The sequence below is a fragment of the Camelus bactrianus genome, chromosome 12 (genome assembly GCF_048773025.1).
Source record: "Camelus bactrianus isolate YW-2024 breed Bactrian camel chromosome 12, ASM4877302v1, whole genome shotgun sequence".
In the NCBI taxonomy this organism is placed as follows: domain Eukaryota; kingdom Metazoa; phylum Chordata; class Mammalia; order Artiodactyla; family Camelidae; genus Camelus; species Camelus bactrianus.
Genome location: NC_133550.1, coordinates 11,722,837 through 11,748,946, shown reverse-complemented (window position 1 = coordinate 11,748,946; position 26,110 = coordinate 11,722,837). Strand labels below are relative to the sequence as shown.

The following is a 26,110-nucleotide window of genomic DNA, read 5'->3' as shown; positions in this document are numbered from 1 at the left end:
CATAGAAAATTGACTCTTAACTCAGAGAACCCAACCCAAGATGTTCCTTATTTTAGAAAGGCTATAGAAAACCAGTTCCAAATGATCACAAAAAAACCAAAACAAACATTCTAAATGATCATTCATATCTCCCCACCACATCAAATAAGAGCAGCACACAAAGGCACATGATTATGAGCAAATCCAAATTTATTTTAACGCCATGTCATTTTCAATATGTTTAAAAACCTCATAAATTAGCGGGAGCCCTAAGTTCCCTGGGACAGTATGCCAGAGGTACTGAAATTTGTCACCCTTCTCTCCAAACCCCTAGCAATTCATCCAATCCAAGTCCACAGCTTCAGAAAGCCAGCACAGCTTCAGAAAGCCAGTTTTGTCTCTTCAGTCTGCTCCTCTGGTTCCTGGTCTTTCTTTCAAGGAAGGGAGGTCAAAATAATTCAAACAGGAAACAAAACCACAGTTGAGCTTCCAGCTCAGGTTTCTAGGATGGAGCAAGGGAAGAACCCCACTGACTCCAAAGAAATGGACAAGGTTGAGATGGATTACTTCTTTACAGCTTTGTGAGGAGGAGAAAGAAAAAGAGTCCTGCAGAACAAAATTGACTACAAAGATTTACAAATGAGGATCCATTTGATTGATGAGAATCCCTTAGTAAATGCAGGCTCCAGCTCCTAAAAATGGGAGGGGCCTGAATAGACAGCCTGGGTCATAAAAGGAATCTGGCATGTGGCAAAAAAACAATCTGAAGAATAGCCCCTCTTTATACTGAGGCCTAATAAAATACATGGGGGGAGGATGGGAAGAGAGAGCAACAAGTCCCAACAGATGGGAAAATGCTGACACTGGAGTGGTATAAAAAAATTTCAGCTGAGTTTCTAGTGGTGGTGGCTACTTTAGCCTCCTTCCCATTCTGTTGTAGGGCCATGAACATCGACCAAGCGGAGAACAGTAGAAAAAGGCTAGAAAGAGGGGCTTGAAGACGATGGATTTTGACTCCTGATTTTATTATTCAATTTCTCTTTTCTATTTAAAGTAGTCTTCGGTGGCTGGGAAGCCTGGCCTCCCAAGACCAGAGTCAGTTGGAGCTGGTTGTTGTTGGAAGGGGGTGGGTTGGGGGACTGGGATGAGGACAGGGAGACCCCGCTCTGCTGGCGGTCCTGGGTGGAGAAGACGAACTGCACTTCACAGAGCCTGGGGTGAGGTGGGAAGGGGATGAGGCAGGAGTGGCAAGCTGGGGAGATGGGACCCACCTCAGTCCCCAGCTTCATTCTCTTCTAAAGTTTCCCCACTGGTGGCATTCTCTGCAGTCTTAGAGGCCTATATTTGTGGAAAGGAGAGGGAGAAGACGCGTCAGTTTCTAACAACCTGGGGTAGTATCCAGGGGATCAAGGACAAAAATATCCTAATTCTCTAGGTCAGGTCTGAGAAGGGGGGAAAAGAAGGACATACAGAAATTGATACCCCCACCACGACCCAGGAAGGCAGAACAAAGAGGGATCAGGTTCATCCTGCCACAGAGGGATGGTCATAACAAACCTTCTTTTTTTTCTTTTTCTGGGTTTTCCGACTTGCAGAACTCTGGAGGAGGGCCTGGAAAATAAGAAGGAAAACAAATTCTGAAGAATATGGAGGAAACACCGAGTGTCACTCTCAGTACCATAGCTCTTTTCAGGACTTTGCCATCATTTAGTCCTCACTCCCAGGACAAGTGCCACATGCTGGTCACTTTCTACCCACTACTAACCTTGAGCTCTGCATCCTGGACCTCCAACTCGGACTTATAAAGGTCAGGCTCAAAGGGACCACTGGTTATCCGCATGGGGCCATTGGGCATGAGCAGAACTGTAAATTTAAACTGGGCAACAAATTCACCTATGAGGGAAACAAAGTGTTTTGATAAAATGTCCCCTTGTCATACTCTTCTGTAAGCTATAGGGAGGAGAGGACCGTAATCAGGGGCTCTCTTCTTAGAACTCACCCTCCTTCTCATAGAGAACATTAAATGGCTGCAGCAGCTCATGTTTGGCGCACTCCACCACACCCATGCGGGCCTTCTTCTCATCTTCAAATGCTCTGGGGAGGGAAAGACAAATTCAGGTGTCCTGAACTCCCTATCATGTCTCACCACTTTGCTGATGTTTTTTAAATAGCTCCTAGCCTTGGGCAGAAATCACGTGTAGGACTGTTTTTTCACACTACCTTCAATGAAAGGGAGATGGGGAGAGGGACAGAACGCAGGCTGGAACTACAAGTCTAGGCAGGAGGGGAGTAGGAGGGATGGAGGGAGGGGCGGGGAGGGAAAGAAGTGTGTTCCTGGGTGTGTGGTCTGTGCAGCAGACTGGTTCAAGCCCATCCTCGTTAAGCGCAGCAGTACCTTAAAGTAAAGGGCATGGCATCAAAACGTCTTTCGACCTCACTGAAGAAGGCACGTGAAGTTTTCATTTTCAGGCCATACTGCTTAGAAGGGTCTCGTTTGTAAATGGTGGTTCTCTGTCCTGCGTCCTTAGCCTAAAGAAGTTAGATCACATTTTGGTCCCGTGCTCTCGGAACACACACACCCTCAGCTGCCCCTCTTTGCTAGCTCTGGTAAACGCTCCCCACCTTGCCCTCTCCAGAGCTGACAAGAACATCCACAGCATATACTTCATGGACCTCAAATTCAGCTTTTTCATGGTCCTTCCTAAAAGGAACAGAAGGGGAACCATAAAGAGCAATCAGTAGTTCCTGGAGTTTAGAGTAAAAGGTGGACAAGATTAGCCTGGAGTACGGAAGAAGTTCATGACGAGTCTTGTACGATGGAAGGTACAGGGTGGGGTGGGCACCTACTTCTGCTGGTCTGTGGGATTCTGGATAATGGTTTTCTCTCCGTCGATGACATGCTGCTTCAATTGGTGTGACAGCATACCTGTAGACAGGACAAAGCCTGTGGTCCTGCCCATCTAGAATCCCAAAAGATTTTCAACCCACCCACCCAAGCTGATTCACAGGGCAGGCTATGAGAGCAAAGTGCCTGGCTATGGAAACCCAGGGCCCTGAGGTTTTTGGCTTGGACTGTGTCAGAGCCAGGATGGATCCTCAAGGGAGCAAAGGTCTTAATTCTGCCAAACCACTCAACCCTCAACCCTACTGAGGTCTCACCTTCTATTGGTGTGCAATTAAATGAGTGGGCAACTTTGTTCCAGGCTTCTGTCACTTGTGTGTTCTAGAAATACAAAATCAAATAAAAGTTAAGTTACCAGGGGCTAGTAGTAAGTTGTCTACCACGAGAGTAAGAAGCATAAAAGAACTAAGGGTTCTGACATCCTCCAGCAAGTGCAATGATTCTCATCCATTTTTCATCTCATAGCCCTGTCAACCCTACAACCTAAAGATTACACTTGCATACCGTTTTATAAAGTGCTTTCACGGAGATGGCCTAGACAACAATTCTGGAAGGTGAACAGGGCAGATCTATACCCCAATCTAGAGGAGGAAACTGAGGATCAGAAAGGTTAACTGATCTGCCCAGAGTTAAAGCAGTTAACTGAAAGAATCTGGTATAAACTCAGGTTTTCTGACAACAGTCCAAGTGTTAAGTTCATTATGCCTGGCATTCTAACCTGCAGAGAGGGTACAGAAACTCCTATTTCCCTCTTCTTACCTCTTTCAAACATGATCTGATCCTCACCTAAACTACAGTTATTAAGACAAAAAAAAAAAAAAAAAAAAAAAGAAAGAAAGAAAGAAAGAAAGAAAGAAAAAAAGAAAAGGTAAGGTGAATTACCAGTCACCGCTAGTTATTAAACTATGTGCCAGGTACTATAATAATCACTTTACATGGATCATCTCAATCTTCACAACCCTGTGAGAATGAGGCACAATTTAATTTTTCCCATCTCACAGATGAGGAAATCTGAACTTGAAGTTATTTTTAATCAGTAGGAGGTGGCAATAGGGTAAGAACCCAGGTCTGACGTCATAGCTAAATAATAGCCACTACACAACACTAGCCTTCCAGTGAAGATACACAGTAGTTAAGTACATAAACAAAAAATAATCAATGTGCAAAATAGTAATAGCTAACAGAAGTGCTGTGTGCCAGGCACTGTTCAAAGTAGGTACCATTATAAGGAAACTACAACAGAGGCTTAAGTAAAAATGATGCAATTAAGTAACAATGGGACAAATTGATGAACAGTGTGAAGAACAAGGGAACACAGAAAAGGAGAAAAAAAGATGATGCTTTAAGTATTGAACAGGTCTCTGGAAATTTAAGTGTTAAATGCCTCTGCTGATAGTCTAACACGCTAAATTGTATGAATTCCTGAGAAGTTTACGATCCCTGGCCTTCCCAATATTGTCCTGCAAGGACCTTTGGCCTGTCTTTGTCACAGTTTACTGGTATGATTATGATTTTTGTTTTACAAACTTTTAAAATTGAGTTTTAAAAAGTTTCTTCTGTTTAGCACAGGGAACTATGTTCAATGTCTTGTAATAACCTTTAATGAAAAAGAGTATGAAAATGAATATATGTATATATATGCATGACTGGGGCATTGTGCTGTACACCAGAAACTGCCACATTGTAACTGACTGTACTTCAATTTAAAAAAATAATAATAAAAAATAAACTGAATTTTTATATCTGTGTTTTATTGTAAGCTATTGATCTCAAACTGTTTTGGGGAAAGACACACATCCAAGACATGAAAAAGGAAGGATCTCTATAGGTTCCATGAGGAAGGGCCCACACATTCCCTCTACCTGGCACTGAACCATCCACCTATGGTAGGCACTCAGAGTTCACTACTGTTTGGTATTAAGCTTTTTAGTAGTGCCTGCCTCTTCTCTTTCAGTCCCATCCTAAGATGTTGCTAATTTTAAAAAGCTGTTTGTTTTATAAGGGGGCTGAAGGAGAAGCTGGCTGTTCAATACAGAATAGCTGTAGGTGCTCACTGCATCTTCGGCTCTAGCAAGCTTTGGAGTTGGACTAAATAGCTTACCTGGTTTCCAGGTTTAACCAGGCGTAGGGCAGCTTCAGCACAAAGGTGAGCTGCCTTAATGACATCTGCTTTCCGCCCTGTTACTTGAGTCCCCTGTAGATAAGGAAATGCAGTCAATGCCTTCCTGGAAAGCTCTTTAACTCAGCTGGTCATTCAGTTAAAAGCTGTCTGCCCATTATGCAAAGCCCACCAGTGGTCAGGAGAGAAAAAGCAGTCCACCTACCAGAGCTACATCAACCACAAAAGTGTGAGCCACATTAGCGATGAAGCCATCCACGTGGACCCCAAGGTCACTGAAAGGCAAGAGCAGACAGAGCACAGCATTAGCAATGGGCACTATTGTGAATTCTTAGGAAAAAGACAAGTCTCTAAAATGGCTTAAGCTTACATTTTTACCAAGTCACCTTCCTTGAGAATATAGTCCTGGTCGCTCTTCAAAGGGGAGAAGTGACATACACAGTTATTTACTGAAATGCTGGTGGGAAAGGCAATACCTGTAAAGAGACAATCAGCCTTACTGCCTTGCTCGCTCTCTTGGAGCCCTGCTGCCCTTCAGAAAAATGAAAGGATTTTCTTCAGGGTCTTGCCTAAGTTTAATCAGCTTGGATTGGGTAGGAAACTGCTTAAATGTCCCCTGACATTCCAAATCTCCAAATATCTCAACAAGTGCTGGTGTAGGGGTTGCATCGTTACAATAAAACAAACAGAACTGAGTAAGAGTCAAACTTAGGAAATTAGTGGGGGATTGTTTTTTACCTTTCTTCATTTCTTTTTCTTTCTTGAAAATTTTCCCCGTCTCTTCCATTATCATGGCATCACCTTTTTCACACAGGCTCAGTACTGACACACCTGAGCAGGATGCTTCCACCAAAGACCGAAGGACCCCTGGAAATAGAAGCCCATCGTATCAGTGCTGCATGTGTTGTCTAAGATACCATCCAAGCAATTTATCCAGAAACGGGACTCACAGTTTCTAATATTCCCTAGTGCCGCTGCCCGAAGGGTGAAAGAAGGAATAAGTTTTGCCTCTTGGGATGTACCTACCTACAATCTCTCAATCTCTACCTCCTTTTCCTCCCTTATATAATGTGATAACTGGGTATGCACCATCTGTCTCCCTAGGCAAGGGAGACTTTCCAAAGATGATACCTGTGGTGTGGTAGGACAGAGTTATGAACTTCAGGGGGTTCTCACCAAGGTACTCAACATACATGCAAAGCAGACTGGAGGAAATTTATAGGCGTCAGGGACAACAGGAAGGTAGACAGAATTGCTGACTCGAAGCTGATGCATTGTTAAATGCTACCTTCTGCCCTTCCCAGACACCCCAATTAGGTGTTAGTAATCTCAATATATAAAGACTTATTTCTTCACATAACAAGTCCAGGAGACTTAACCTAAGGTCCCTGGCTTCAGCAAGCTCATGCTTATAGCTTTTAGCAGATCTCAAAGAAGTATGTGACCCAAAAGAATTTCAAACAGGTATCTGCAATTACAAGTGCCTCAGAAATTATAAACTGCAAAAAGAAGAAAAAAATTCTGATTCAAACCACTAAATGTCCATTACATTAAAAAGCACTGTTCTTTTCACTGGATACCCACTCCATGGACCATCCTGAACTTCAGGTTTGATTTCTGTGATCCAAGTTTTGGTGATTCTTTAGAAGCCTGAAAAACTCAGGTTTTCAGTCACAGGCTCAAAGGCATCCTAAAATACCTATCTTTACTGTCAAAAACCACTTAAAAGCCCAAAGACAAGCATTTTCTGTCCCCCTAACTGGGTTTTAAATTGGAAAGAGAGAAAATAGAAAGTGACACATCTGCCTAGAGTGGCAGGCAGCTGCTGAGAAAGTGGAAGCACGGTCCTAATAAGGACGGCTTCTATGATCCTATCATCGGTCCCCCCTCCACCGGTACTATTCACAGGTTTGCCTAGTTGGGATGAGGAGAACCTCAAAACACTTTTAGAGTTGTCAAACCCCTGAGAACAATCAAATCTGATGGCGAACTAAATCTATCTGCGCAGACTGGAGATGGTAATGAACAACTTCAACAACAGCCAGATGTACCTCCAAGAGTTATGTTAGGAGCCCCAAGGGGTACCCTTCAACGGTCCCTGAGCTGGACCAAAAGTAGAAGGCGGCCTCCATCGGAGAAGGAGCTAAAGTAAAGAACGAAAGACTACAGCAGAGCACGTGGTAGGCAAGCTGGTGTCAGGGACCGTGGCGGAGGAAGAAGGGAGCCGGCGACCCACAGAGGACCCGGCAACACGTGCCAGCCAGGGTCCTGATGGGGGGTGGGGGGGAGCCGCGACAAAATAGAGGGGTGCTTCCTTTCCAAGGTGGCCTCGTTGCTGCCAAAATCGGAGGAGGCAGCTATCCGGACCCAAAGGTGAGGGGCAGGAGATACGCCTTGCCTCCTTACCAACGGCCTAGGGTCGAAGCCCGCTCCGGGACTCGCTCTGAGCTCTTCCCGGCAGCCTGCCCGCACCTCCACAAGACTCCAGCCCAGGCCTAGCCGCTCAAGTCCCAGGCACGACTCAGAGCCTTCCCACTACGCCAGCCCCAGCAGACCAGTACGGGGCCCTCACTAGCTCACTCCGCATGACCCCACCAGTCCAACCCCTGGGGGGCTAGCCCAGCACCGTCCCCTTTGCCTTTCCCTCCCAGCCTCGATCTCCGGACCCCTGAGGCCGCACTTACGGTTGGCGATGTCGCCCCCCATCTTATACTTGGTCACGACGAGGTCCTCGGCGATAGTTTGCTCCTGCTGCTCGTCCTCGCCCGACATCTTCCCACCACCACCACCACCACAACTGCAGCCTCGTTTTTCCTGAGCCGCCGCCTCTGTCGCCTTTCCCAGCCACAGGCTGCGGCCAGAGCCCCTTCGATCCGCGAGGAGAGCGCAAGCAACAGCGCGAGCAAGCTAGGGAACGGGCGGGCGAGCGAGAGCGAGAAGCTGCGAGCGCGCGGGCTGAGGCGCAGGGCACGCTGGGACAACGAGTCCTTCCTGCCGCCAGCCTCTAGGCGCCTTCACGGACCTGTGAACTACAATTCCCAGCCTGCCTTTCGCGCCCCTAAGCCAGGCCCTGGGGCCTTGCCCTCCAAGGGCCTCGCACGCCGGAATCGCCAAGCACGCTGGGAAGGGTCAGGCTCCCGCGGGAAGGCGGAGCCGTTGGAGAGCATGAGGGGGAAGCGTGGTCTGTCCCGGAAAAAACCACATTCACCAGGAGCGCTGAGGGAGAACCCGTAATAGAGGGGGGCGGGCTAAGGGAGAGGGGGCGGAGCCACAGCGGCGAAGTGGGTTTGAAGGCTGCGGGGCAGGGCGGAGCCGAGAGGAATAGGGGTAATTGCACTGAGAGCAGGGAGGCTGGGTACGCCCTTCCCTGATCCCGGGAGCGGCAGGCGGGACCAGCTCAGCCGGTCCGATTGTCCCCAGGTGCTGGGAAACCGGGAGAAGAGCTAGTGGGAAGGAGACCAAGAGTGCGTGGAGCAGGGGCTAACTGAGCAGCCAGACTTGTGAGGGATTATCCATTTACAACCTCCCAGTCTAGAGGCCGGACTCCCACTGAAGATGGCACTATTGTTCCAACAACAGGATTTGATGGCACCAAAGGGAACTGTTCAGAAACTTTTGAGAATGAGAGTTCTGAAACTGATGGGCGTTTCAGTGTTCCATCTCTTAGAGCTTTATCCAACTTCCTCAAACGTGTTGTTTTTGTTTGTTATTCCCAGTTGGTAGCCCTATGGAGATTTCCAATAAAACTCTAAAATGAAAAGGATTTTGCCCTATGACTGTCTTAAGGGGATATAAGTAAAAGTATGGAGGAAACTACATGAGGCCGAGTAGGACTGTCAGAAGACAGAGAAGGCAGCATGCGGTGCTAGCTGTCCACTGCTGAGGAACAGAGAAAAGGGGAGGTCTACCTCACACTAAGGGTTTTCATTTGACAGACAGGAAGCTGCAAAACTTTGGCATTTTTATTCAGACATGTATAAAAACAAAACAAAAAACTTCAAGGATAACAACAGATACCCCCAGTTTCCCATCCAAGGGGGCAGAAGCCTGAAGCTGCTGGGTCCTCTTTGTATCCCAACTGGAAGCTTCCCACCACTGGGTGAGAATAGCTCCCAAAAGTAGCTCGGGGGACCCTTGTGAATCTGTCCCTTGGGTAAGAAGTGGAGATTATATAGGACACATAGGTTATGGTTTACATGAAGATGGCCAGTTCTTTTTCCTTCTCACCACCCCCTTACTCCCACTTCCCGAGATGAGAAGTCCAGGTGTAGCAGGAGGCTGTGGTTGTCGGAGTTAGACTTGATTCAGTGCAAAAACAAGAAGACAATGCCCCTTAAAAGGGCTCTGACTTATGTAAGTTTTCCTTGGTACTTTTAAGAGCACATGCATTGGAAGATTTTGAATCCTGGACCTGCCACTTAATTTACTTAATCTCTTTAAGGCTCAGTTTCCTTATTTGTAAAAATGGGATAATACCTAGCTCACAGAATTGGTGTCAAGGACTAAGTGAGATAATGTAAAGTTTAGCATGATGCTTGGCACATAGTAAACGCTCAATTAATAGTAATCACGATCATCTGCTCCCAACCTCTTCACACAATTTTAAGCTTTTCATTTTTTCTAAGGAGTTGAGTCATAAGCCAAAATTTTACTTTCCTCTGCCAGGTTACCCCCTTTCCTCTTTCGTAAAAGTCTAGTGGGAAACTAAGGCACACTTTAAAGCCTAGTCTCAACAGGTCAGGGTCTGAGAGAAAGGGACATGGGGAGTAATCCTTCATATCTCCAGGGAGTTCCCCTGAGGAAGCTGAGGAATGGGATTGGGAAAGCACACAAAATAGGGAAAACCGTCTCCTTTCCTAAGATTGGGAAAGAGAAGAAAGTGCACAGCTGGCTACATATCACAAGAATTTCATGTCCGAGTGTTTAAGGCCTCCAAAGGTTGAATGGAATTGTCAAGGACTAGGGCAGAGGGGCTGAGACCTGTGAGGGAGAGGGACTAAGGAGAACAGGGGTACCCTCTAGAGGCACTAGCTGCCATCAAATGCTCCCTGAGTACCTCAGACAGCAGGGGTTATGTTCTCTGGGCGTTAGCCTTGGGGAAAAGCCTGCTGTGCCAGTAATCAGGGTTGTCAAAGGCAGAGTCAGTGGCTTCTAAACTCCGCAGAGTTTTGAGGTGGGCATATTGAACTTGGGGGGCATGGTGTACAGGCCCCTGGAAAGCTCTCATTTCTTCATAACCTTGCTCAGCTGCTGGGCAGGCTTCCATGGCTGCATAATCCCCTCCAGGACCACCTCCACCACGTCGCCGATTCATATATTCATAGTCCTCATCTGGAGTTGTGCTGGCATTGGGCATGGTGGGCACGGGGTTGAGCGGGCAACTCTGTGTGCTGCCCAGGGAAGCACTGAGGTCTGATCCCACATCCATGTATTCATAACCCAGCTCCTCGAGGGAACTTGGCCTAGGGGGATGAGGTGGACTGCACCTTCTCCTCCGGTTCATGTATTCATACTCCTCATCTTCTTCTTCTTCTTCAGTACCCAGGACAGAACTGAGACCCACTGAAGAAAGGGTGCCTTCCCGGGAGGAGGTACCTGGGGATTGAGAAGAGAGGCTAGGGGTGTGGAGAACTTCATGGTAATAGGCAGTGGGAGATGGGGGAAAGCTGGGGGAAAATGAACAGGGAGGGACATGATTAGAGAAGACAAAAGGATTAAGAGGAGCCTGGAGAAAAAGAATTAGAGAAAGACTTGAGGAAAGTGCTAGGGAGTCAGGCACCTTTGAATTGTGCATCTGGCATGACATAACCATTGACATCCTCTTCCTCTAATCCTGGTGGAGACTGTGGGGTGACAGGAGTAAGCAGGCTGTGGCGCTGGGAATGGTAGGCACTGTCTCCACGTGGCCGTGGACTCCGGCTCCGGCTTCTACACATGGACACCTTCTCCTGGAGCTCAGCCTCAGAGCCTGTCACATGGCCCTCCGATGACTCTGAAGCCAGGCGTCCCCGTGGCAATGGGTGCAAAGAGGCTGGACGGGGGCACCGTTCATTACCCCCACAAACTGCAGACTCCTAAAGAGGAAAATAATACACAGAGATTTACACAGAGACGAGGGAGGAAGAGAGATTTGTTTAGCAGGAGATTGGATTGTTCAGTGCCTTCTTTTTTGTGGGACACTGATTAATAAACCTCAGAGGCTTCTAAAGTCTCCCACACTACCCCTATCAATCCTACAGTAGTCTGCCATCCAGCCTCTCAGCATCCTCCTAAAGAGACAGACCTTACCTGACAAGCTTCCCCAAGATTCCCCTGGTTCATAGGCATATATCCAGATGATGGACTTATAAGGCTCTGGCTCTAGGATGAAAAAAATGAGGAAGAGGCTTAGATTAAGAGAGAAATCTGCTTACCACGGGGGCCTTTGTGTAGTTAACCTGGACATCTGTAGGGTTCACGAGGGCACAGGTGTGCAGAGGGCTCAGGGTGCAGAAAGTCTTGGATAACTAGAAAGTGCCTTACCCCACGTGGCCGATTGAGTGTTCCAAGTGGCAGGCTGAGGGCAGAGCCCAGTGTGGTTGCCAGGTTGTTCTCCTCTGCCTCCAACTCCAGGTCTAGGTCTAGTTCCGGCTCCAGCTCTACTTCCTCCAGCTCATTGTTTGTCAGAGCAGGAGGCTCTGCTCCAGGGGGAATTCCAGGCCCACTCTCTCTCTAGAAGGGCAGGTGGTTGATTGTTAAGGTAGATCCTGGTTCCAGCTGGAGTACCATTTTCTCTGGATCTCCTTGACACCTACTAGTCCCTACTCACCTTTATGACCAGGTACCGTGGTGGGTCTCGGGCCATCCTAGTGAACTCATTGGCTAGCTCTTTAAAAGTCGGGCGAATGTTCTCATCAATCATCCAACCTGAGAGTAAGATGTAGGAAAAGAGCCATGAGAGGTGAGTAGAGTAGGGAGGAAAGTCACTTAGAAATTGGCTGGCATCAGCAGGAAACTCACACTTGACCATGACCATGTAGACATCAATGGTACAGATCTGGGGCTGCGCCAACCGTTCTCCTTTCTCCAGCAGGTCTGGTACTTCAGCCAGTCGCAGCCCTGCATAGGGCTCTGCCCCAAAGGTCATCAGCTCCCAAACTGTCACTCCTGGCACAGGGAGACACGAAGAGTTGATGGCAAAAGAGCAGACATGGGCGTGCAGATGAAGGGAAGGCAGAACTTGATCTGACAGAGGATCTGAAGGGCTTAGAGAGTCTAAGGAGGGGTCTCAAGAGACAGCTTTGGAATTTGGGCCAGTGATGGTTTGGAGGGCATCCAGATGGACTGACCATAGCTCCAGACGTCACTCTGGTGTGTGTATTTCCCAAAGTGGATACTCTCGAGGGCCATCCACTTAATTGGAGTCTGGAGGATTAGAGACAGAGATGTCACCAGCTGATTTCCACATTTTCCTAGCATTTCTAAACCTACGTTCTCCATCATTCTTTTCTTTGCTGCTCTCTGAACTTTTATTTCTGGCATCTCCAGCTTCCTCTCCTTGAACTAACCTTGCAGCACCTGCTCGCTCCACGTCCCCATGCTTCATTCCACCCCCGCCTCCTTACCCAGGCTTTGCATCTCCTTACCTTGGCCTCACTGTGCAGCAGCTGCTTATCATCAGGGGGCAGCAAGTCAGCAACCCCAAAATCTGCCACCTGCACCTGACTGGGTGACTTCAGCAGCACATTTCGGGCAGCCAGGTTCCTATGCACCATACCATGCTCCTCCAGGTAGTACATTCCCTGTAGGGGAAGAAGTATTCTCAAGGGTCAGGGAATTGGTCCTTGAGAGTCAGTCACCCCACACCCTAAGACACCTCTCAGCACTTCAGACTCCCGCTCCCCTCCCTGTTGGCCCCCAGCCAGCCAATTTCATCATAAAACTCCTCCTCTCACCTTGGCAATTTGTACTCCCCAGTTGAGCAGCAGCTGTGGCCCCAGTGCCCCACGGTGTTGCCTCACATGATCCAGCAGGGAACCCAGAGGCAAGTACTGAGTGACGAGCTGCAGAGATGACCCTGGACACAGTCCCAGCAGCCGAACAATGTGGGCGTGGTCGAGGCTGCCAATGGCCAGCATGTGCTAAGAGACACAAGAAGGGTTATCCAGGGAGCAAACCAGTTCATGTGCACCCCGACCAGGGCTCCCCCAACAATCGAGGACATCGATGTGGCTAACACAGTACCTGTTGGCACCAGACCGTGCTTCTTCATAATCGTGTCTAATATTGACCCTTTCCTAGTGGTGTACAGGACACCTTGCCTTCACTTACGTCCGTCACAGCTTGGAAACTTTGCCGTCCACTCTTGTCCTCAATGACTTTAATGCAGACTGGAATCTTGATTGATTCACCCTCAGGAATCCATACTCCCTGGGAAGTTTTGGGCAGGAGTCAGCCTAAGGTTATTCTCCCCAGGCTAGTCTTTTCCCTAAACCTTTCTCCCCTTTCGCCCGAGTTCCTTTCCCCACCTCCCCAGACTGCCTGTGGGCCACTCACTTTGTGCACAGTTCCGAAGACACCCGAGCCCAGTACTTTAAGCTTCCTCAGCTCTGTCTCTTTGAAGATTCTGGCCAGCACTTTGTTAGCCTTCTCACTGGGGTCCAGAGGCTCTATGCTCTGAAGAGCAGATGGGAAGGAGGTCCTCAGGATAGCCCACTCCCATGTCCCTTTCCAACCCCCTCTCCCATAGGTGGATGCCAAGGGCAGCAAAGTCCAAAGGGGTGGGAGCAGGAAAAGGGATGTCTCTAGTCTTAGAAAGCATTGCAGGCATACTGGGGAGTAATGGGTTCTGAGGACTAAGGAAGTTGTGTTCATGAGATGAGGGGTCAAGAGGGCTGGGCTTTCCCATTGACGGCGGGTAGGGGAGAAAGCTGGTAATACTATCACCTTCAGTACTTTTCTCTCTGTTTCTCAAAGCACTTTCACATACATCATCCCCTTTCACCCTTACAGCCATCCTGCAAGGATGGATGTTATTGTTCCCTTGGGATACATGCATAAACTGAGACCTAGAGAAGAAAGGCAACTTCTTCAAAGTCACGAGGCAAATTAATGGCAAAATTGGGACTAGAATTAACGTCTCCCATTTCCCTGGCCAGAGTCCTTTCATGTGGACCATACTACCTCCTTGAAGAAATGGATCAAAACTCTGGGAAAGGAAGAGGCTCTTAAAAGCTTGATGATGGTATAGGGAACATTTCAGGAGTAAGCTAGGCACTCACCTCACCCCGTTCCAAGTAGCGCCTCATAGCCCTCTTATTCTGAATCCGGCGCCCACGCCAATAGAGAAAAGTGCTGCCCAGGATCAGGAAAATCACTGCCAATCCTATGACCACTGTTAAAGCCATTGCCAGATGGGTTTTGCTGCAGGACAGAGAAGCCCGGCATTATCCTCGGTCTACATTTCCCTCACAGATGTCATCCATACCTGTCCTAAAAGTATGGCGCAGGTCTGGGGCAAGAAGTTAACATTCACACCTACATATCTCCTTGAGCACTGAAGGGGTTAACCTAAATCTCCAGCCCCTGAGGCTACTGCAAGTTCATTTTAGGAAGGGAAGGCCAGAAGCCTGGATTTCTGCATCCTGAGTCCAGTGACAGTAGACTGTATATCAAAGGCCAGAATCAGTAGAGACTCAACTCTTCCTAGCAGGTCACTGCCCTCCCCCAAATATCCCCAGCTTCCTAATTCTCCAAGCCCATCATACCTGATGAGTGCCAGTGTTTGGCCCAAACAGTCTTGTAGCTCTGGTCCCTTACACCTGGAGAAGAAAGTCACCTCCTTAAATGGGGGCTTGGGAGACTCCCACAGGAGGCTCAATGCCAGCAGCCCCAACATACAACATTGTCTCGGACCTACCATGGCATCCCACCCTGGAGCCCAAAGCATACCCCAAGACATGGCCCCCCAACCCCCTCCAAGTCCCTCTCTTGAATGAAACTCCCCCGAGCTAAAGTTATTCCAGGCTCCCCAAACGTGGTGTCATTTTGTGCTGTTAGTGAGTTTCCCTTTCTCCAATCCTTCACTGCACAGCTGGGAGTAGTTCTTAAGTCATAGTTCCTTTCTTCTTTCTGCTCCCCTCACCCTCTTCCTTCCCCCTAGTTCTGTGCGCCTAACCTTCCCCCAACACCCTTTTATCATCCCATCACTGACCCCTGGGTGCAGTTCTCATGGCAGGGCCGACATTCATTCTGAGCATCTGGGTACTTGTAGATGGGGCCCTTGGCACCGAGGACTCCAAATGGGCAGCTACTCACACAGTGGGGCCCATCTCGAAAATGGGCACACTGGGCACAGGCATCAGAGCCCTAGGTGGAAGAGAGGTCAGGAAGAATGGGATCTCAAGGTCAATTCCATAATCCCCAGCAAAGACTAACCCAGCCATTTAAGACCCTCCACCCACAGACCCTAGCATTATCTGGCCTCCCTGTGCCTCTCTGTGGCCTTGAGATTTGGCCATATCATTCCCTAGACCCTCCAGTGTGGCCCCTGCCCTCTCTCCCTGAGAGATCCTGGTGCTGCTACTGTACCGAGCCATTGCACGTGGCCGTGCCCTCCATGGGCTGGCATTCCGGGTGGCAGGAGAAGCATTCAGCCTCATGGGCAAACTCACGAGGCTCCCTGCAGTAGGGGGTAAAGGGAGGGGGTCACTGCCAAGGCCTCACCTTTATGTCCTGATCCCCCAAACATGGGCCACCTACCTAATTCCCACCAAGGCAGATGCAGAAAGTGGTCTAAAAGCTTTCAGGTGCCACCTGAACAGCTCCATTCCCCCACCCCTTCTTGACTCTCTGCCCTCACTGTACCCATTCAGGAAGTTGCAGTGGGTCACACAGACACCTCCTCGGCTGTAGTTTCGGCAGGATAGGCACTGACCGGGGCCTGGGCCCCAGCATCCCCCGGAGGAGCACAGTGGGTCACACACTTTGCCCTCTGCCACTGGAAAGGAAGGGGTGGGTTAGGAGGAGGCTGAGGACTCCTTACAAGCCGTCTCCTGAATTCCTGCTTCCAGCCTAACCCTCCCTGGCTCTGTCCCCCAGCCCTACTCCCACTTGCAGGGCAGAAGGATCTGCGCAGCTGCTGCTTCCTGACCCCCTCCGCCCACCCCGCTGCGGGCCCCTTCCCTCACCGCAGTCCCTGCGGGGCCGGTTATGCTTGATGTCCAGCCTCTCTTCTGAAGGCCCCCGAAGCAGCCTGGTCCAGTTCAGAGAATGGTGGTAGCAGAGCTGCCGGTTGGCGCTTATGTATACACGCCCAGCGCTAATTTCTTTCAACGATCGGAGGCCCAGAGATGTTACATTCAAGTTCTTCATGATCAACAATGAGAAGCCCCGGCTGAGAACGAGGAGATGGGATGAGAGGGGAGACCACAAAGGGCAAATCGACAGTGTAGTGGATTCACTTTCATTCAACAAATTTGCTCTGGGCTAGTCAGACCCGCTGAGAGGGGATCCTTCTCCTTCTGCCTTTTCCCCATCAAACTCCCACTGTATGAGGCAATGCTGTACTTCACTCAGGGATGCCTGAGAAACAGGGTTCTTTGCATGGAGATACCACCACCTCCAAACCCCTTACTCACTTGTAGAGGCTTCTGCCCCCAATGGTTGTCAGATTGGAAAAGACACTGAAGTTGTGCATGTGGGGTGGCCAGGACTGGATGTTCAGGTAACCTGAGGGGTTGGAGAGAGGCATGTGAGCGGGGAGTCTCTCCCTTTCCTTTCTCGAGTTCTCCTGGTCCCTCCCCTGCTGCTTGGGACATGATTTTCCTCAAGTGGTTATACTGCAGTTTTTGCCAGTGGTTCATCCATCCATCTCAGAACGGGCAGCCTCTCCTCCCACTCACCTGTGATCTCCCGCACGGTCCGGAAGACATGGAGTTTCTCAGGGTCCAGAGCAGGGATCTTGTGCCAGGGGTCTCTGGAGGGAACAGTAGAAACCAGTCAACAAAGCAGAGGCATAACACAGTTGCAGTGAACATGCCCAGCCTTAGAACTTAGTTTCTGAATACCATTCTCCACTAGAAGGAAAGAGGGCTCTTTGGAGAAATAGTTGAGGGAGGAGAAATATAACTTAAGCTACAGCAGCTTGTGCAAAAAAAGTAAGGAAATGCTCAAAGCATGAAGGGTACAAGCCCAAAGGATACAGGTAACCAGTTTGAAGGGGCCCCACAATGAGCAGATCGGGGACAAGTGAACTGGTCAACTGAAATAATGATTGTAAGAGATTATGAAACACTGAATGAAACAAGTATCCACACAGATTAAACACACAAACAAATAAATAGGAAAGGAAAACTCTTCTGAACACTAAAATGCCACAGCATAAATGCAGAAGCAATAATGGAGTTAGAAAATCATCATTTTGCAACTCTTATTATAAAAACTGATTCAGGCAAATACCTCACCACAAGATGCTTATTAATTACAAAGGGAAAAACAGTAATTTTACAGTAGAAAAGCTGGCAGACACCACCTTAATCAAATGACCAGAGATCTCACCGCCAATGATGGGGCAAATCAACAACAGGTGCTTCCTTGCAAGGACACGCTGAGAATAAATCTGAAGTATTCCTACTGAAAGTGCATAACCTGAATCTAAGCATGAGAAAACAACAGGCAAACCCAAACTGAGGAACACTCCGAACTACCTGGCCTGTACTCATCAAAGTCAAGGTCATGAATTGTTACAGATTAAAGGAGACTGAAGAGATAGAACAACTGAATGTAATGTATGATCCAGGACTTAGTAAAATAAATTAGTGAAATCTGAATAAGGTCTGTAGATGAGATAACACTTTGTATCGATGCTGATTTCCTAATTTAAACAACTGTACTGTGGTTATGTAAGCAAATGTTCTTGTTTTTAAGTAATACACACCTAAATGTAACTGGGATGAGGGGGCACCACGTCTGGAAATTTACCCTCAAGTGGTTCCAAAAAACAAGAGCATGAATAGTGTGTGCACACATGTGTAGAGAGAAAAATTCTAAGCATGTGGTACATCGTTAACATTTGCAGAATCTGAGTAATGAGTGTATGGGAAAACTTTATACCATTTTTTGCAACTTTAGTGTAGATAGCCCTAACGTTTCTCACACAAACACATACACACACGTTCACACACACACACACTCACTCACTGTAAGCACTGCCCTATGGATTAGAACGTCCCTTTGTTCTTTGTAGCTCCAAATCAAGGAGCAGAACTAGAGAAAATAGCTGGAAGTCACGGAGAGGCAGATTTTTATCTAAATTTAAGGAAGAACTTTTAGAAAACTTTAACAAGGAGGACACGATGTCCCTGTCCCTTACCACTCAGCTAGCTGGACTGCTTAAGGATGTCTCTGAGGGGATTCAAGCCGTGGCTGAGATACTGAGTTAAGCACTGTCAGGTCCTCTGTGACTGCTAAGATTTTATGATCTAGACTCCTGATCAGCTCCACATATGAAGGGTTGAACCAACACAGCAAGCTGTGAGGGGGTGGAGGGGGTGGGGGGTCGGGGGAGGAAAGCAGAATCTCTAACCCATTGAGGCCAGTGATAAGAAAGTCCAGGTTGCCCAGGATCTTGGTGCAGTTCACAAATCCATCAATGTTGCTCGAGTCCACAGTCTGGAAGCGGCTTCCAGAGCCCGTTCCCTCACAGGCTGTGAACACAGAAGAGGCTCAGTGGGCATTGGGGAGTGGAGGCTGAATAGTCGCAGGGGAAAGATGTCTGTTCACCAACTCCTTACCATCACCTACTCACCTTTGGGGCACAGACCCCCACAAGGTTCACATATCTTGAGTCCATTTTTATCTACTTCCATCTTATCGGGAGGACAGGCCCTGACACAAGACGTTTGATCCACTACAAAGTTATCTAGGAAAGAGGAGGGCACCCTTAAGGATGAGGGAGGAACACTGCCAACTACCAGCTGAAACTCCTCCCTTCTCCTCTGCACCGGATTGGCTCCAATCAACAACCTAACGTTCCTTAAGTGCTATCTTATGGATTAGAAAGGCCCTTGCTCATTGTTGATCCAAAAAGCAGAACCAAGAGCAATTGCTGGAAGTCACGGGGAAGTAGGTGGGGGAACGGGACCCAGGGGTCATACATCAGGGGTGATTAGATAATCTCACCCATTTGGCCTCTACATCCTCTATTAACCACCCAACTCAATCCATTTTGCCTCCTAAAATTTTGTCTAAAATCCTGGCTCCACTACCATCGTTCCTTCCTTTCAGACACTTACGGGGACAGCTGGCGACACAAACTCCTCCATACTGATACTTGGTGTGGGGATTGGGTTCTAGCTGGAAAGTTAGCTTGTTGTAGACAAGAGGCTGTGGACACTGGCGCACGCAGGCTCCACTGTCATTGAAGAGCCGGCAAGCCTAGGAACACAGGAGGCTCATAAAACTCATGTTACATATATCCCCTTACTTCCTCCCCAAAACCCGCATCCCATTGCAGAACAAGGCAAATGGTGGTACCGTACGTACAAAGCAGTCTGTGTTCTGAGGGCCTGAGCAGCCCCCTGCGCACTCGTCATGGCAGCACTGGTTGGGGTTGGGCCCAAAGCAGTGACCATTACACTGAGGGGCGCAGATGGTCTTGGTCACTGTGGAGGAGAGAAAGCACAGCTGTCAGAGCTCTTAGGACTGTATTCTGAGGCCATCACTCACCCTCCTGCCCTCTAGGCTCACCCTCACCCCGTGTGGACACAGGCTGAAGTGAGCAAGGATATGAAAGTGTATGTGAGTTTGAAGTTTTTTTTTTTAATCTTCTTTTTCTGGGGGGAAGGTAATTAGGTTTACTTATTAATTTTTAGAGGAGGTACTGGGGATTGAACCCAGGACCCTGTGTATGCTAAGTATACACTCTACCACTTGAGCTATACCTTCCCCCGAGTTTGAAGTTTTTAGAAGGAAGAAAACCCACATGTCTGGCAGTCTTCTGGTCTGGGACCCCAGCATCGCCCCTTGCAGACCTCATGACACGGGGGACCTGGTTGGGAGAGAAAGCAACACGAGGGACTGTCAGGGCTAAGAACGGCTTGCTCGAGTCATCAAGGATGATGTCAGCACACAGGCACCCAGTCCCGGGAAGGCAAGAGCCAGGGCAGCGGCCCTCCTTGCCTTCGCAGAGCAGGGCTGGGCTCAAGTGAACCTGTCAGCACGGGGTGGAGCCACGCCTCCGCACCACCCACAGGGCCGCTGAGGGGAGGGCCTGGGACACATGCCTCGCTCAGCCCAGTCCCAACCTGGTTATCTGGGTCCTCCTTGGCAAACTGCACCGAGCAGGAGTATGTGCGAGTGAGTGGACAGGGAGCAGCAGACTGCAGTCAGGGTAGGTAGGTTCCAAGAAGGGAGGATGTTGTAGTGGAAAGGGAAATGGATATCTGGTCCAGAGATCTGGTTTCTCACTCAGAACACAGAAATCTTTAGCCCCTTTTCTTCACTCCCTGCTTCCGTGGTTCAGATTCTAGGGGACTGGCCTGCTTCCTGGTGGCAGGCTTCTTGGGTCTGGAGCCTGAAGTTTGCTCAGTGGAGAGGTGGGTTCAGATCAGGACTAAGTGATGGGGGTGTGGGGCGGGAAGGAGGCACTCTGGTTGGGCGGGGGCAGGGAAGCAGTCTTGATCGTGGCCACTCACAGCTCCTGCCATTGTCCTTCACCACTATCTCGGCATCTCGGTCCCGCACGATGTCCCTCCAGTCAATTGTGTCCATATGGCAAAGTTTATCGTTCTTCTCAATGTAAACGCCCCCTGACAGAATCTCTGAGGTGGGGAAGAGAAGTGACAGGGTCAGGGCTGGTGACAGAAGCCCTCCTCTTCCTGACCTCCCCACCGGTCCGAAAGGCCACCAGAGTCGGGAGCTGGGGACGTGGGGGGAGGGGCGGATATGTCCAATTAAATCCAAACTGCAGAGAAGGCTGGACCTGTAAGAAAGGGGAGGAGCCCAGCCAAAAGAAAGTCCTGCCTCCTCAGACACCTGTCCAGATCCGGTTTAGCCAGTGGGGGAGGGGAAGGGAAAGAAGGAGAGAAGATCCCTGACTCACCCCCCCACCCCCGCGAGCCCTACCTGAGTGCTTTTCAAGTGACTGGGACAGGGAGAAGTAGAAGGGAGCCAGGCGGTATTTCAGCCCCGAAGTCCTCCAGCCCGGGGGGGGGGGGGGGGGTTGCAAAGGGGAAGGAGGTGGGATCCCCATCCCCAGGGAAGGCCGGACATCAAGGTACACAGTACCCGGGTCAGAAGAATGAGTAACAGCCCCAGCCCCAGCTCCAGCTCCAGCCCCTCCCCAGGGCACAGATGCCCCAGCTCCGTGTTAGGGCTCTCTTTTATCTAAGGAGGAGTGGACCCTCAGACCATAGTGGTCAAAGTGCTGGGGACTTTGAGCGGAGCACTTAGAGGGATCAGTCTTGGGTCACCATCAGCAGGTGGGCCGAGGGGCAGGACGGGAAGGAATCACCAGGAACTGACCAGTGAGCTGAGTGAAGCGGAGCTGGCGCAGGGCATGGCTGGAGTTGGTGTTGTAGTTCAACATGACAAAGATGGCGAACTTCCCATCATAGACCTGGGTCCCCCGCACCACTCGGAGGTTGGGCAGTGGCAGCGTAGAGAACTCATTCATGGCCACAAGGACGTAGCCAGTCACTTCTCGGATCCACTGTGACAGAGCAGATCACAGCAGTGAGAGGGACAGTGGGGTGAAAAGTCTCAATCCCCTCTCCCTCCCTGAGGCACTGAGAATCCCTAACTCCTTGAATTCTTTCCAAGTCCTGCTTTGGAGTAGGGAGTAGATGGTACCACATAGACTTCTGCAAATGAAGACAGGCAGCAGAAATGACTGAGGAATTCTGGGCTCCTGTCCTTTCCTTCTCAGAGCTCCTCATGCCAGGAGAGCTTCTCATGCTCCTCATGTCTGTGCTTACCCCTTCCTCACCTCCCCAGGCATCTCTCCGTTGGCAGGTGCCTCTCCACGTGGGTCCCTGGTGCAGAACACCTCCCTGTCCCCGCCCCCTTCTCATGGCCAGCACCTGTTTCCCCGGCCATAGCGACCAGACCACAGGTCCCAGATTCCAATCATTGCCCCAGAAACACAGGTTTGGATCCTAGAAACTATAGAGTCTTAGAAATGCTGAACTCCAGCAGAGGGTAGCACTGAGGATATGAAGGAGGCGTCTCTGGGGAGGGCAAGGGGGAACGGGTTGAGGAAGGAGGTCGAGCATGCTAACCTGCAGGAAGGAGAGGTCAGCGTTGTGTCCTGTGAGCACAATCTCGAGGTTCCCCATCACCACCTCACACCTCTCGTAGAGCTTGTACAGCGTCTGGTACTGGTTCTCGGCATCGCCAGTCACACTCAGCCCATTCAGAGTCCCAGGGCACACTATTTGAAGTGGAGGTGAGAGTGGCAGAGGGCTGGACACAAGTTTTCAGCCCCATTCCCCAAGACCATCCCTTTGGTTGCCCTCTTCCAGGAACATTCAATAGGCCCAGAAGGCAGCTGCCTCCAGCCCTCACCCCTAGAGGCAGACATGAAGGCCTATGTGGGACTGAGAGCCTAAACTTCCTCTTTTCCCAGAATCCCCTCACCATCCCCCCCGAAAAGGAAGGTGAAAAGGTTTCCTTTATCCACCTGGGCCTCCTCTGTGCCTCTTTGGGGCGCTTCTTTGGATACTAAGGAGTTAACCGAGAAGGATGTGGGGTTGTTTTCCCCTCCCTGGAAAGAAGTTAGAAAAGGGCCACAATTTGGTTACCCTCCTCTTCCCCTCCCCCTCCAACCAGGGCACTTACGTCTCTACCCCCATCCTGCCTCTCTAGGTCCTGGAATAAATATCTCTTTGGGGCAGCACACAGCCCCTATTGTGTCTACCGAGGGTGGGATGGGGGCAGAGGGTGGGGGCAGTGCCCGGGGCCACAGTCCGGCCCACAATGAGGCGATTCTATCTAGGAGGAGGGGGCTGCCCCACCCTGTCCCCAGACACCCTGTCCTCAACAGCAGCCCCCCTCCACCCTCAAGCCTTGGGCTCAGACAAGTGACCTCACTAGAGGAGGGGCGTTCTGGTGGTGGCGGGGGTGGGGGGGTCATTGTGAGCTTTGTCTATAAAGCTGGAAGATAAGGAGCTGGTTGCCTACCCTGCACCCCCTTCCTAAACTCTGGCTTCCCTTCTCACTCCCTTCCCCATCCCAACACATTCACGTTCCCTCAGCATCACTTTCCAGCCCTAGAGTATTTTTCAGCAAACACAGAGAAGCTGGATGGAAACAGCAGTTGACTGCCTCCATTCTAAACCGTCTAGCCCGTTTCATTGTCAGAGGAGATTCATTAAAAAGCCTTCCAACATGGCAGTCCTCACTCCCCTCAGGGAGAGCCTAGACTCAGGGAGCAGGAGGCCTGTCAGTCTCAGGGGCTTCCTTTACCTGGTAAGTGTGGAGGACACAGGGGCTATGGGAACTCTTGGACCCTGAAGGCTTATCCCTGTCTCTTTCCTCAGGCCCAGTGAGAGACCGCGGGGAGGGGCGGCAGTTACCACCTGTTGCAACCACCCTTCCCTGAGGCAGCGGCAGCCTAGTGGGAGACAGGAGTAGGAATGGAGGGAGGGAGACTGGTGAGGCCCCACCCCTCCTCCTAGTGCACCCCTAGTCTGCCCACTTGACCTTTGAAGGGCTCCCATTCCTTATCACTCCCCATGACCAGAAAGGGGTGAGCTGGACCCAGCAGAAGGGTAAATATGCCAGGAGCTCCCAGAGAAGCCTGGGACCTCCAGGGTCCTTGGGCTGAAAAGAAAAGGACTAGGAAGTTTAATCATTTCTAGAGTAGCCCCACCCCACCCCCCTTCCTGGCAGGATACCCCTTCTTCCAAGTCAAGGCAGCAACCCTTCTCCCCAGATAAGGGAGGAGCCAGGATTTCTGCACAGGGAAGCAGGGTGTGTACTTGTACACACACACGCACGCACGCGCGCACACGCACACAAACATGTACACAGCTCCTCTACTGGCCCAGAAGTCTGAACTGGTTCTGTCCTTAAGTTTCCTCATTAGGAAGTATTTCAGGTGACCCCATCTGTCCCACCTGCCCATATGTGTTTGTGCAGACAGTGTCCGTGCCTGGGAGGCTACAGTGTTAGAGGGCCCAGTCCCTGGCCACCCTGAGGGTAAAGTCCGTATTACACAAACAGGGAGCAAAGGGCTGGGCGGGAAAAGAGCACTAACAACACCTCTCAGGAGGAACCAGGCAGCTTGGGGGAGGGGTTGGGGAGGGGAATCATAAAGTTCCTGCTGGACCAGGGACCAGGGGCATAGGGAGGGCCAGTATCACAGGCCGTCCTTTGGTAGAGAGCACTGGGGTGGGTCAGAGCAAGAATCTCCAGCCCCTCCTCAACCAGAGGCCTCCTCTCCAAAGTCCCCCACCCCCTTCACAGCCAGGACAAAGGGGCTATAGAAGGACTGAGACAGGGCCGGATGCCCAGAGGCTGCAGGATCCAGATAAAGGGTAAAGAGACCCAACCAAGCCTGCCTCCTGTCTCCCTCAGGGAAGGTGGCCAGGATCTGGGACTCCTGGGTTCCCAGTTGAAGATTCCAGGAGTCTGGATGGGACAGTGACAGTCACTCTACTCAGTCCCACTCCATTCCCCAGATACCCGCCCTCCACCAGCTGGGAGTGTTCACTTCTCAAGATCCCAGGGTCTAAATTTAGGCCCAGCAACTGTGAGGGAAGCACAGGTGTTTCTCCCACTCCCACCCTGGGGAAGGGGCCCTGGCTGTGCCAGACCTCGAGCTGAGATCTGGGGGGAGGGGAGGAGATCAACAGGATTCCTCCAATGCCAGCAACACCAGCACCCCTCAGGTGTCCATGGTCCCAGAGGCACCCCAAAGTGGTGGGTAGGCTCAGCTGGCATGAGAGTGGGAAGAAGAATAGAGAGCAATCTGACTCTTGTCTAGACTCCTAGAGACAGCCAGATAGTAAACAGAATGGGGGTGTGGGAAAAGCAGGTCTAAAACAGGCTCCCCGGGACAGGGGCTCAGAAGATGGGAGAGGTGCCCTGCTGGCGCTCAGGTTGGGGAGAGAAAAGACAAAGAGAGAAATACCGCTGGAAGTCTTTGGTCCTACAGCTCCTGGCCTTGTATATAGTAGATGCTCAATAAATATTTGAATTGATCTGGCTCTTGACAAAGAGAGGTCACGTCGGGGACCAGCCAACTTTATTGTTTTGAGGGAAAGCGGGCAGTCAGCCTCTGCGTGGTCCCTCACCCTGCGGTCACCTGGACTTGGCCCTCCCAGGGCAGGCCCATTCACGGAAGAGGAGGTGCCGCTGTTGTTTTTCAACACTAGAGAACAACAACCTCCCACCCCCCCCTTCCACAGCTCCGCCCTGTCGGCAAAACAACGAAACTGGAGGTGGCTGAGACCCAGGAGGCAGGAGGTGGGAGAGCAAACCGAGACTCCCCCAACTCCGCTTCCTCCAAGATCTCCACCTCCAATCATCCCCTCACATTTACAGAATGGAGGTCCCAGCTCCCCTCGCTGCAGGGCCCCTCATAAGTGTGAACTGTTTAAGCATCAGCCCTATCCGAAGAGACAAATCAGAGAGGGGTAGGCGGCCGGGGTGGGGAGATGGTGGTCCAGGAATCCCGTCCCCGCCCGAGAACCCGAGCCTGATGGTCCCCACCCGGGGGGTCGCAGCGGGCTTGGGCTCAGCACCCCCAGGCTCACACCGCCCAAGCTCCTGCCCCTGCCCTCCCGGACCCCGCGCACTCGGTTCGGGATCCCGGGTTCCGAGCCTGCCTGTGCTCCCGCGCCGCTTACCTGCCTGCGAGTTGCCCACCTCGGAGCCCCGGGCCAGACTGAGGAGGAAGCCCAACACCTGCAGAGCCGCGTTCACCCTCATGACTCCAGCCGAGGGTGAGGGGAGCCCAGCCCAATCCGGCCGGAGGGGCCCCGGGACTAGGACATCGAAGCGGAGCCACCTGAGCCACCAGCGACTTGGTAGCGGCGGCAGAAGAGGTTGCAAACTGCAACCGGAGCCGGAGCCGGAGCCGGAGCCGGAGTCCGGGGCGGGATGGCAGGGGAGGGGTGTAGTCTGGG

The 26,110-nt window shown here is 50.7% G+C and overlaps 2 protein-coding genes across 3 annotated transcripts; both read right to left on the bottom strand.

The window, feature by feature from the left end:
• Window positions 1-171: 171 nt before the first annotated feature.
• On the bottom strand, window positions 172-7,995 carry PA2G4 (proliferation-associated 2G4). The gene is made up of 13 exons (XM_010963875.3): window positions 7,685-7,995; window positions 5,739-5,867; window positions 5,371-5,476; window positions 5,206-5,275; window positions 4,983-5,075; window positions 3,139-3,202; window positions 2,827-2,905; window positions 2,602-2,680; window positions 2,375-2,508; window positions 1,979-2,073; window positions 1,745-1,872; window positions 1,537-1,590; window positions 172-1,317 (listed from the first exon to the last, which is right to left on the bottom strand). The coding sequence occupies exons 1-13, from the start codon at window positions 7,770-7,772 to the stop codon at window positions 1,252-1,254; spliced, it is 1,185 nt and encodes a 394-aa protein (XP_010962177.1). The 5' UTR covers window positions 7,773-7,995; the 3' UTR covers window positions 172-1,251.
• Window positions 7,996-8,944: 949 nt separating this feature from the next.
• Window positions 8,945-26,064, bottom strand: ERBB3 (erb-b2 receptor tyrosine kinase 3). Of its 2 annotated transcripts, none has more exons than XM_010963876.3 (28): window positions 25,832-26,064; window positions 22,259-22,410; window positions 21,504-21,690; window positions 20,675-20,800; window positions 19,963-20,028; window positions 19,524-19,642; window positions 19,274-19,415; window positions 18,787-18,900; window positions 18,565-18,685; window positions 16,883-16,956; window positions 16,619-16,709; window positions 16,169-16,374; window positions 15,846-15,978; window positions 15,570-15,660; window positions 15,193-15,347; window positions 14,747-14,800; window positions 14,261-14,402; window positions 13,536-13,655; window positions 13,311-13,409; window positions 12,935-13,120; window positions 12,626-12,781; window positions 12,329-12,404; window positions 12,000-12,146; window positions 11,809-11,906; window positions 11,523-11,711; window positions 11,289-11,360; window positions 10,780-11,074; window positions 8,945-10,595 (listed from the first exon to the last, which is right to left on the bottom strand). In XM_010963876.3, the coding sequence occupies exons 1-28, from the start codon at window positions 25,911-25,913 to the stop codon at window positions 10,072-10,074; spliced, it is 4,017 nt and encodes a 1,338-aa protein (XP_010962178.1). In that variant the 5' UTR covers window positions 25,914-26,064; the 3' UTR covers window positions 8,945-10,071. The 2 variants fall into 2 exon arrangements, with proteins under 2 accessions (XP_010962178.1, XP_010962180.1); XM_010963878.3 differs by lacking the exon at window positions 25,832-26,064 and adding an exon at window positions 22,660-22,712.
• Between the last annotated feature and the right edge of the window lie 46 nt (window positions 26,065-26,110).

Coding starts and splice junctions, on each gene's coding strand:
- ERBB3 (XM_010963876.3), bottom strand. CDS start 25,913: ATGAGGGTGAACGCGGCTCTGCAGGTGTTGGGCTTCCTCCTCAGTCTG. Junction 16,710..16,882: donor GACCGTGCGGGAGATCACAG/GTGAGTGGGAGG, acceptor CCAACCCCTCAG/GTTACCTGAACATCCAGTCC. Junction 10,596..10,779: donor GCCAGATGCACAATTCAAAG/GTGCCTGACTCC, acceptor CTCAATCCCCAG/GTACCTCCTCCCGGGAAGGC.
- PA2G4 (XM_010963875.3), bottom strand. CDS start 7,772: ATGTCGGGCGAGGACGAGCAGCAGGAGCAAACTATCGCCGAGGACCTC. Junction 1,591..1,744: donor TCCAGGATGCAGAGCTCAAG/GTTAGTAGTGGG, acceptor CTTATTTTCCAG/GCCCTCCTCCAGAGTTCTGC. Junction 1,318..1,536: donor AGAAAAAGAAAAAAAAGAAG/GTTTGTTATGAC, acceptor CCACAAATATAG/GCCTCTAAGACTGCAGAGAA.